This window comes from Neophocaena asiaeorientalis, unplaced genomic scaffold, assembly GCF_003031525.2.
Source record: "Neophocaena asiaeorientalis asiaeorientalis breed wild unplaced genomic scaffold, Neophocaena_asiaeorientalis_V1.1 scaffold62, whole genome shotgun sequence".
NCBI classification, from domain to species: Eukaryota; Metazoa; Chordata; class Mammalia; order Artiodactyla; family Phocoenidae; genus Neophocaena; species Neophocaena asiaeorientalis.
The window spans coordinates 1,928,693-1,940,666 of NW_020175191.1; the positions used below are offsets into that span (position 1 = coordinate 1,928,693).

The following is an 11,974-nucleotide window of genomic DNA, read 5'->3' on the forward strand; positions in this document are numbered from 1 at the left end:
CAAAGAATACTGTATCAGTTAAGTGAGTATTCTAAAATTTCCTGCATTAGATGATGTAGAGGGTGAAAAGAACAATTAAAGATACAAAATTAAGCTGACTCATTTGTTCTGTGTGCTAGATCCTGGGACTAAATCTGTAAAAACAAACCATGACCTTGGTCCTAAGATAGCTGACAAACTTTTATGTTTAACAACTGTATAAGATATTTTAAATAACTTTTGTGCCATAGAATATATTTTACTTTGAAATGTGTAGATACTGATTATCTAGAAAAGCCTTGTTCAAATACCATTTACAGTTTCACAAACAAGTGGACTGCAGTTTGGTTTATTTTGTCTTAGGGAACTCCTGCCTTGAACCAAGGAGCCAGTTTGGAGTTAAGCTTATGTATATCTTTTTCACTAGTTTCATGGAGCTCAGGATGTAGAGGAAGCAATAAAATGCAATGCTCTTCTGAGTCTAGGTCTAATGGGAAATGACTAGTTAGTAACATCAGTTGTGTTGAACTAGTTAGATTGAACAGTTTGCTGGGGAACTTCACCAGGCTATTTACAGTCATCATAGTAAGGAAGAAAAGTGGGACGTGATTATGCCTGTACTTTGCCTTTGAGGAAAACAGATTTTTTTTTTTAAGTTTATGACATCTATAGGTGTGGTTCCAAGACTAGAGATTTCTAAAAGAAAAGTTATGTGACGAAATTCTTATGGGTACAAAGAATGTTCTGAGCAGCTCAGGATTTTTAAAAGATGTATGTGATTGATAATTGGATGGAATGCAATCACATTTGTACAGTGCTAAGTAGACTGTAAAAAATAAACATTGAAGAATTTCCTTTACTATCGGCCAAAGCTCAGAAGGAGTTTAGATACTTCATAGAGCTCAAAGAGCTTTTAAGGTTGTGTTTGAAGCGAGAGCAGTGAGAAGGAAGAGGTAGACTTACTGTGAGAAGACGTTATTGGTAGCAGTTTACAGGCAGAAATCAGTTCTGTACCATTCTTACTTTGCTTCCATAGTCTTGAACTGGAAGAATTACTTTTCCAACAGTAAAAGATAAAACAAACAACCTCAAATGAGGGAAATTAAATTTTAAAAAGATAAGATCATAAGAGTATTATTCACTTTAAATGAAATTAAGTTTTCAAGACTCAGCTGAATTGCCCCCCAGGAGTTAAAGGGACTCTCAGGTATGATCTCAGGGTTATTGTCAATATTCTTTGTGAAATCGTGGAGAATGTGGGAAGTACCAGGAGACTGAGGCAAGACAAATGTCGCAGTTTCCAAAAAGGCATAGATTGAGAAAAACGCAAATCCACTTGCCTAAGTTTAAACTGCGACATTGGAAGAGATTGTAAAAGATAAAACTAATAAAATATTGAAAGTGTTTAGAAAAGAAAGGGGTGGTCTCCATGAATCAACGTGAATGTATAAGAACAAGACATGCCAAACTGACCTTATGTTTTTCTTCTTTTCAATTGTATAATTACTACTGGATTAGACAATAGTAAAGACATGTCATATCTTGACTTTGGCAAGTTGTTGACAAAGTCTCCTAGACTACCCTTACAGAAAAGACAATGAAATGTTGGCAATTGGGTTGGTTTACAGCTGCTTGCATGACCACACCTATGCCAGCATGCCACAATGTTTACCTAAATAATAACCAGTGATTCTATATACTGATTCCTTAAAGAGAAATGGTAGTGAATATTAATTGGCATACACTCAGAAAGCATGAATTTGAGTTATGAGTTCTTTTGACTGAGGATTTGTATATTGAAACTTGAGTGTCTGAATTTATTCATATGATTGAGATTTCAGTTATAGACTTTTCCCCTCCTGAGCTGTGTATGTAAGATTTACAGATCTCTTTTTAAGTTTCATAAATCAACTCGATTTATAAATCACTTAAAAGTCAAAGAATAATCCTAACACTTAAAAGCAAAGGCTGGCTGGGTAAGAATGCAATTATGAAGAATCTTTTTTCTTATTTGTTTAACAACTGCATTAACCCCAAGTAGATGTTTTCATACTCTTGAAATGTCAAGTTTCTGTGAAACTCTCCTTAAACAAAAGCTGGAAGTTCATATACAATTCAATAATATAGATAATCTCAGTGGTGTCTCTGTGAGCTAATGTTTCTGTTGGCCTTCTGGTAATTCCACAGCCATCTCCCTATTCAGGATATTTGTACTTTTTTTTTTTTTTAATAAATTCCCTGGAACCACATTGAAGTGGAAAGCATAATATTCTGTCCCCTTACGAAAGTTGTTTTTGGTTTCTTGAAGCAAGGAAGTCCATGATGACTGCTGTATCCAATATTTCTGTCATTAATTATTATTAATCTTAAAGAATGCCAATCCATATAATTTGTTAATCTTTTATAGTTGACATTTCATTGATATTTGTAATATTTTGTCCCCAGCCTCAGAAAAGTGTGATGATTTCTTTGAATAGTTGCGCACTTTAAATATCCCATTTATGAAATTGTACTTCACCCTCTTCTTTGCAACTGTTCATCTCAGCATTGCATCCAGAATCCCCATAGAAGTTGAGGGTGAAGATAGAGTGCAGTTCCCGTCCTGATAAATCTAGGTGTTATTCTTTAAGTCTAATTCTTTCCGCTTTAATGATTCTCTGTCTTAAGGTCTCGTGGGCCCTTGAAACAGGAATTGAGTTGTTTACCTTCATTTTCCCTTAAAAGAGCCCCCCTCATGTGGTAATTTGTGATCTATGATTTTTATTATGGCTTTGTCTTGTTGTTTTTATAGATTAAAATCCAGTGTGGGTTTTTAGCATTGTATAGTTATCCCTGTGAGTTATGTCGTATTTTATAGTAAAGCTTCAAATTAAAAAATTTGACAAACCTTGAATTAAAAAAGTGTTGATTTAGATTGTCTTCTTTAATAAAACAGGCGTTAGCCTTTATCCAGATTAAAACTGATTTTGAAAATACATTGGATAGCAGGTTTTTGTGGAGCCTATATAGCTTATTTCAAATAGAAAAAAATGATGCATTCTCGGTCTAGTCAAAAACCCTAACCAAACTTCTGCAAGCATCGCTTAGTACTTTCGAGCACCTATGTAACAGTCCACAAAAGCTTTTGTATACTGATTATTACAATGCGTTTGAAACATTCCTTATCTGATTCTTAAAATACATAATGAACTCATTGGGTATGATTTTGTTCACTAAGCAATGAGACTGTACAGTATTAATTATGAATTGGGTTTTTCTTCTACCCAGCAATGAACAAGTTCCATAATATAAATAAAAAATGAAATAATATGATTCCATTTAAATTGGAGTTGGGTTGGTGGGGCCCCGAAGTGCCTGGCAGAAGCAGCCTCTGGGACCACACATTGTTCTGTGTTATTCCTGTAAATATCTTTCAGGTTTTCTTCTTTGATCACAAGATTCTCCCCTTCCTCAGCATCTATTTTTGACAATGCAAAACAGGGACTTTTTGGTTTATGTTTATTAGTTTAGGATCTGAATGTTATCTCTAAACTTTAGAAGCTCTCTGATTTCCTGCTTATTTTAATACTCTCTCATATAGGTTATGTTTATTTATATATGTGAGAAAAGACCAAAAGGAGGGATTAGAAATGCTGTGTTACAGAATAATAGTTAAAAGAATGAACTGATCTGTAGTAACCTTTGATTTATCTAATCTGGTCATAACTATGCTGTTTCAAATAAAATAAAGAGTATATTTTAATCAACTATTCATTTCTTATTCAATAAGATAATCTATTTTGATTTAGCATTGCTCTTTTCTAATTATCTGAAACCTTGTCTAATGAAAAGTGTTTGGATTGCTTTGATGTTCATTTTAAGCTCAACCCTTATTATAAATTCACTGCAATCAGATTTCTGCAGTCCTCTATTTTTCTGCTTAATATTTCTTTGAGACCCCTAATATCCCTCTTTTTAATCTCCCATTTTCCCCACAAATAAGAAAAAACAACCTTTCACTCCTATTTACTCACATTGTATCTAGGAGTCAAGCAAGTGGACGGAAAATGCCTGTTCAATCTAGTGATAGGCAGAAGGGTTTGCGTAGGACCCATTTGGTCTGTTAGAGATGATAAAGATGGCCAGTGTGGGTGGAACGTAGTTTGAGAGGGTGAAGGGTGAGTGAGTTTGGGTCAGAGATGGCCAGAGCTGAAACATGTAGGGCTTTCTAAGGCCTGTTTAGAAGTTTGAATTATATTCCAAGAGCAGCAAGAAGTCATTTGTGGCTCTAAACAGAATAGTGATTATCTGATTTATGTTTAAAAATCTCATTCTGGCTTCTTTGTGAATGGTGGGAGCAGGAAGGAGCCAAGAATGGATGCAGGGAAACCGATTAGAAGGCTGTTACAGAATTCCAGGCGAGAAATGATGGTGGCTTAGCTTAGATGGTGGCAGTGGAAGTGGAGGGAAGTGGGCAGTTATGGGATATGTTTTGGAGGTAGAACTGACAAAAGTTGCTAATAAATTGTGTTGAGGGATAGAAGTAAAAAGGAGAAATTGAGGATGACTTCTAGGTTTGGGGTTTGTTCTGTTGGATTGGTGGTGGTAATTTTCCAAGACAGGAAGAACGAGAGGAGAAGAAAATAATGGGAGAGGATAGAATTAAGAGTTCTGTTTTGGTCATCTGAAATTTGAGGTGCTTATTTGACTTCCAAATATATCTGCAATATATAGAGAGTTTGATGAGTTTGGAGCCTGGTGGAGATCAGTCAGGGTTAGAGACGTGATAAGAATTTGGCACTTACCAGGGTATAGATCGTATTTAAAGTCATTGGATATTTGTCATGTTCTGTGACTTATATGTCCTCCCTCTCCTTCCATGTAAAATTATGCCTACGTTGTGTATTAAAGTTGTGTATTTTAATTATAGTACGTATAATAGTTTGGTACAGTTATCTTGTTTTGGATAAAATATTCTGATTTCTTTTTCCTATTTATGGCTAAATGGTTTAAGGGTATTCATTAACTAGCATTGATATTTAACTGGAGATCTAACAGTTATGTGTTTTGTCTTGTGTGTTTTTTTTGTAGGCAAAGTCATTAATAAAGATTTGCGACATTACCTGAGTCTTCAGTTTCAGAAAGGATCAGTGGACCACAAACTGCAGCAAGTGATTAGAGATAATCTCTATTTGAGAACTATTCCATGTAAGTATGAGATGGAATAAAAGAAATGCAGCCAAAATATCTTTATTTAACTAATCAAATGTCTAGAAATAATTCACTAGAGTATCTCATATGAAATTGTGGAGACTAAGTTGGGGCATTGGAATGAAACAAAAATTGGATAAAGAGAAAAATTTTCAGAAGACCTTTTTTTTTTTTTGCGGTACGCGGGTCTCTCACTGTTGTGGCCTCTCCCGCTGCGGAGCACAGGCTCCGGACGCGCAGGCCCAGCGGCCATGGCTCACGGGCTCAGCCACTCCACGGCATGTGGGATCCCCCCGGACGGGGGCACGAACCCGTGTCCCCTGCATCGGCAGGCGGACTCTCAACCACTGCGCCACCAGGGAGGCCCTTCAGAAGACTTTTCAGTGCTTTGTTTTAAAAATAGAAAAACTAGAAGATTCTATATTTTGACTTTTTAAAAAGCCATTAGACTTTAAAATTTTAAGAATATAAATGTACATGTTGCTAACTAGATGTTTTTCCTATAAATCAATTTCTAAAGCCTATGCAGTAAGAAGACTATTTTGCTCTCAATGCCTGTACACTGAGAACAAATATTTTTTATTACTGCTAATTTTAAAATCTGCCTCTTCCCCAAAGGAAAAAAGGAGGAAGCATGCAGTGCCACCTTTGTGGTAATCGCTTTGAATTTTTATCTAGATGTTGGTGTATCTCTTCTAGTCTTAATAGTTTTCATAGGACCTGATTGTTGTTGTAATGATAGTTTTGGCTTTTCATTGTTTTTTTTAACACACAACAAATCATGTATGCTTGGTTTAACTAGCGTAGGTCTGGGGAAGAATAAAAGCAGTAAACAATAAAAGGGAATAAAAGGACATTCTGGTTTGTTTTACTTTTCAGTATATTTGTAATTCCTTGTGGATACTAGCTTTTATAAGGCCTCTGGAATTCTTGATTTCTTTTTCTTGTTATTTAATCTCACACAATGTCCAGTTCATCACCAAACCTTCCTGATTATGCTTCTTAAATACCTATCTCTCTGCACTACCATAGACCCTTACTCTTTCTTACTTGGATTTTAAAAAACAACCACCACAACAACAAATAGCATTATGTAGTTGCAAAGAGCTAAGTAAAACTGACTTCAAAATCTTGATTCTGGCGTTTTACTAGTTGGTTTACTTGGGCAGGTTACTTAATCTTCTTAAGCTTCAGAATCTCCATGTATAAAATGGGAATCATAAGGCTCACCTAATATCATTATTAGAATTAAAGTGAGAACATAAATGTAAACCACTTGGTCTAGAGTAGGTACTCAAGCAGTGTGTGGCCCCTTGCCCCATTCTAACTGTATCCCCTGACTCCAGTGTCACCTCAGTCTAGTCCATCTTTAAAGTGCACGTCTGATTCTTTTCCATTTGTAGTTTATCCTTCAAAACGTCCTGTTGACTGCAAGTCTAGACTCCTTAACATGGTATAACGTATTTTGTTTTAAAATCTGACTACTTATCTATGATTTCCTCCCATAAATCTACCTTGTCACATTTCAGAATTGCAATTCCTGCCTTCTTTTCTTTGCATTTGCCTGATAAATCTTTGTCCATCTTTTTATTCTTTTATCTTTCTGAATCTCTTTGTTTTACAAATAGTGTTGAACTTTGTAGCCAGTGTGAAAATATATTTATTGATTAGATCGATATCTTTAGTCTCAGTTTTGTCATGTTTTTCTATTTTGTAGCCAATGTGAAACTTTATATTTATTGATGTGATTGATATCTTTAGTCCCAGTTTGGTCATGTTTTTCTATTTTACCCATGTACAAGTATTTTATATAAAAAGCCTTTCACTATGTAGTCTATTTTATTTGAGCTCTCTTTTTAGGAAGATTTGTATCTTTATTCCACTGGTTATCTCTGTACCTTTATATAATACTCTGTGTTTCTCATCCCTTTTTTTTTGTTCCTACTATGAGTAATATTAAAATTATCTAGTCATTTCTTCTTCCTCCTTACCTCTCCCTCTCCCATCATCTGACTTGAAGTAATATCTTTTTATTCCCAACACATATAAGGTAATCAGCGAGCTCATTCTGCTTTGCATATGCTTTCCTCATTCTGACCGTTTTTTTGATGCTTGATCTGTATCTATATTGGCAATGCAAGCAACCATTATGTACTGTACTCTCCCCTTTATAATCATCGTTTATTCTCCATTCTTTGGGTAGATACATATTTAATCAAGCTACCAACCCTTATGTTGTTGTTTCTTCAATAATTCTGGTTGTCTAAAGCTTGTTGTCTACCAGATTTCCATGAAAGGTTCACAGGATCATTATAGCCATTTCTCTGTGGCCTTTATACTTTAAAGTTTGTTTGGATGGATATGAAATTTTTGGCTCATAATTTCTTTCCCAGACTATCTTAATTATCTAATTGTTTTCTGGCATAAAGCATTGCTCTTAAAAAAGTCTGAAAACAATCTGATTTTTATCCCCTTATAAGGAACTTGGTATTTTGCCTGCATGGGATGTCTCAGGGTAGCATTTTTAGTTTCATAGCTCTAGAGCTCCCTCCCTCCTTGTTAAAGCAAGGTAATAAAAATATGTACTTGTACTTTTTGCTGCCCTCTGCCACTTTTACTTGATCTTCTTTTTAACTTACTTCTACTGTCCTAGTTTTGCAGTTTCTCCCCAGTGTGAGGTTTTGCCTTAGAAAGGAGCTCTACGATTTATTTGTTTTAATTCATAGTTTCCAAACAGCTACAACTACTTCAGATCCTAACAGGAACTCCTAACTTAAAATTGAACTGCCCAGAACACTTCCAAGAATCTAGAAGCCCTGATGCATCAGTAGCAGTTAGCAAACTGAATGGTCACATCTGGTCTCTAAATGTAATTCTTTACTAAAAGATGCCAGATTGGGACTTCCCTGGTGGTCCAGTGGTTAAGAATCCACCAGCCAATGCAGGGGACATGGGTTCAAGCCCTGGTCCGGGAAGAACCCACATGCCGTGGAGCAACTGAGCCCGTGTGCCACAACTACTGAGCCTGCGCTCTAGAGCCTGTGAGCCACAACTCCCGAAGCCCATGTGCCTAGAGCCCATGCTCTGCAACAAGAGAAGCCACCACAATGAGAAGCCTGCACACCACAACAAAGAGTAGCCCCTGCTCGCCACAACTAGAGAAAGCCCATACACAGCAACAAAGACCTAACGCAGCCAAAAATACATAAATAAATAATAAAAATAAATTAATTATAAAAAAATAAATTAAAAAAAAAAAGATGCCAGTTCTTCCTGGAGAAAATTCTGATTTTCTGTCTGGGGCAAGGAAAGTACAAGGTGAGCTTAGAATAGCCAATTGTATCAGAAAGTATGCTTAAAAAATTTTGGGGACATATCAGAAGAACAAAAAGAAAAAAAAGCCACCTAGATGGGGTGCCCACTGACAAAATTTGAGACAATTTAAACAACAAAATTAATAAGAGAGAAAGAGAGACTTCTACTGTTGTCAGACATTGCACTATAGATAAAACACAACTGTGACCCCTAAGAGAAGAGGAAAGGAGACTGCACACAGAGGAGTCCTGTAATTTCCTCAGCTTTCTTCCTGGAGGCACTTTTGAGGCTACAGCACAGTAAGGAAGAGCCCAGGCAGAGTTTAGCAGACTCTGAGTTGAGGGGACATATGAAATATGAGTTCAAGAAGTCTGAGGTGTTTGGAATTTGTAAGACAGGGTGTCAGAGAGGAAAGAACTATGAAGAAAAGGAGTTCAGGCAAACTGCATAGGTGCCTCCTTGGGTCTATTGCTGAATACTAAGCTGAGAATGTGTAGGATGAGACTTCACATAGCAGGGCAGAGAACTCTCTGTGAGCTGTAAGAGTAACAATACCAGAGCTTATACAGGACCAAGAGAAATTTGAGTTCTAACCAGATTGAGTGGAGAGACCCCGTAAGGGTCATGGCTTACTAGTAGGGTTAAAATGACCATAGATTAAGCTCCTTGAGACCCATTTTAACAAAATTAAATTTAAAAAGTCCCAAAAGGATCAAGTGAATATGCATGTAACTTAACTGTTAGTAACAATAAAGGAAAGGGGGGGGGGAAGGGAATAATCCACACTCTTTAAAGGAAGTCAACAAAATCTGGACACTGAATAACATAATATTCACAATGTCCAGTGTCTAATAAAAAAGTACTAGGCATACAAAAAAACAAGGAAATGTGACCCATAAGAGAAAAGTGAGCTGATTAAAGAAAAGAATAATAATTTTAAAAAAACCAGAAGGGACACAGATAATGACCATACCAAGAATTTTAAAGTTATCATAAATATGCTCAAGGATTTAAAGGACAATATGAACAGAATAAAGAGAAAACAAGATGTATACTTTTAAAAAGAACTAAATGGAACTTCAGAAATTCACTGGATGGGCTTAACAGCAGATTAGGAACTGCAAAAGAAAAGATCAGTGAACTTGAAGACTTAGCAATATAAACTAATCAAACAAACATGGAGAGGAAAAAAAGTAAAACAGTGAACTTTTTAAAAGCAACCAAATAGTGAGAGAGACAGACTTCTACCTTTGCAACGAAGGACTAACTGGTACTGGATTTACCGTCTTATCATAAACAACCAGAAATTGGGCAAGAATCTATAACAGCTGTTTTCAGACATTAGATTATAAGCAGAACAGGACTGTGATCTGCTCATACTGACCTATGGCACACTATCAAGCCAAAGTGGGGGAAGCAGAAAAAATATTTGAAAAAATAGTGGAAATATTTGAAATATTTGCAAATTCAATGGAAACTATAAACCCATAGATCAAAGAATCTCAACAAACCCCAAGAAGAAGAAACCTTTAAAAAAAAAAAAAAGATCAATGTACATAATAATCTAATTGCAGAAAACCAGTGATAAAGAGAAAATGTGAAAGGCAGACAGAAAAAGAGGTACATGCGGGGAATATAGAATGACTGCAGAGTTATTAACAGAAACAGTACAAACTGGAAGTCAGTCAAATGTCATCTTCAAGATGCTGGAAAGAAAAAATGCCAACTATATAAAGTAAAAATATCCTTAAAAATAAAGAGAAATAAAGAAATTTTTGAGACAAAAAAGGATGAGGGAATTTTTCTCTAGCAGACTTGTACTATAAGAAATAGTAAAGGAAATTCTTTAGGTGGAATGGAAATGATACCAGAATGAGAACTAAAAGGAAAATAGAAAAAACTTCATAATTATAGTTCAAGATTTCAATACCCACTTTAGAAAAAGTAAGCAAAAAATCAACAAGATTATAACACGAATAACACTTTCAACCAACTTGACCTAATTGTTATTTGTTAGAGCATACTACCCAATAACATAAGGATATACATTCTTTTCTAGTGCACGTGGAACATTTACAAATATAGACCATATTCTGGACCATAAAACAAGACTCAGTAAATTTAAGAGGATTTAAATCGTACAAAATATGTTCTCTGATCATAATGGAATTAAATTAGAAATCATTTATAGAAACATAACTGGAAAATCTCCAAATATTTGGAAATTAAATAGCACACTTCTAACTAACTTGTGAGTGAAAGAATAAGCCACAAGGAAAATTACAAAGTATCACACATATCAATACAACATATCAATTTGTGGGACGTTGCTAGAGCAGTACTTAGAGGGAAATTTATAGTATTAAAAACTTATATTAGAAAATAATAAAGATCTCAATCAATGATCTAAATTTCTACCCTAAGAAGAGCAAAGTAAACCCAAATTAAGTAGCAGGAAGGAAATAATAAAGATAAGAGCAGAAATCAATAAAATAGAAAACAGAGAAATGATAGAGAAAAATCTGTGAAATCCAAAGCTGCTTCTTTCAGATTAATAAAAGTGATAAACAACAATGCTGAGAATGGGAAAGGTGGCATCACTGAAAATCCTACAGATGTTAAGTGGATAATAAGGAATATGCTAAACAACTTTATACCAATAAACTCAACAACTCAGATGAAATGGATAAATTCCTTGGAAGACAAAAACTATCAATGCTCACTCAAGAAAAACTAGATGAACTGAACAGCCCTCTATCTATTAAAGAAATTAAATTTGTAGTTTGTAACTTGCCCAAAGAGAAAACTTCAGGCCCAGATGGTACTGGTGAATTGTTCCAGATATTTAAAGAAGAAATAATGCCAATTCTACATAACCTTTTCTGAAAATTACAACAGTTCCCAACCTCACTCTGATCTGAGCATTATCCTGATTCTAAAGTGAGATAAAAACTAGATCAAAACTTTTCATGAACACAGACTCAAAATCTTTGAAATATTTTAGCAAATCAATATATAGCAATAGAGAAAAAAGGTAACACATTATGACCAAATGGGATTTGTCCGAGGAATGCAAGGTTGGTATAACATTTGAAGATTAATATAGTAACAGACTAGAAAGGACATGTGATCTTCTCAATAGGTGCTGAAAAAACATTTGACAAAGTCCAACACTAGTTCATGATAGAATCTCTCAGAACACTAGTCTGCCTGTTTATTACTCACTGCCTCTTGGCTTCAAATCTGCTCTTTTTGCCTGCTTAAGATACTGTCATATTTTTCCCTTACCACCTGACACAATGTTAAGCTTCCTCCGTAGAGTGTGCAGGAACGATACTAGAAAGAAGAGGCTTCTTTTCCTGGTTCCAGTGTGTCTTTTTCTTTTTGCTTCTGCCTGCAAAAAGATACTCAGTAAGTTTTAGCAGCACTCTACCAGTCAGCTACCTAGTGGCAAGTTCAGTAGTGCACCTGGGCAGGTGTGGGGAGGGGG

General features: G+C 35.4%; 1 protein-coding gene across 3 annotated transcripts in view; it reads left to right on the plus strand.

Moving 5' to 3' along the window:
• MAGI3 (membrane associated guanylate kinase, WW and PDZ domain containing 3) overlaps nucleotides 1-11,974 on the plus strand; it is a 259,858-nt gene that overhangs the window by 155,468 nt on the left and 92,416 nt on the right. For 2 of the 3 annotated variants that reach the window (XM_024764789.1, XM_024764790.1), the window contains exon 2: nucleotides 5,050-5,166. In XM_024764789.1, coding sequence (XP_024620557.1) covers nucleotides 5,050-5,166 — 117 coding nt within the window. Of the gene's footprint in view, nucleotides 1-5,049; nucleotides 5,167-11,974 lie in introns of those variants that run through there. The other variant, XM_024764791.1, reaches the window with a different exon arrangement.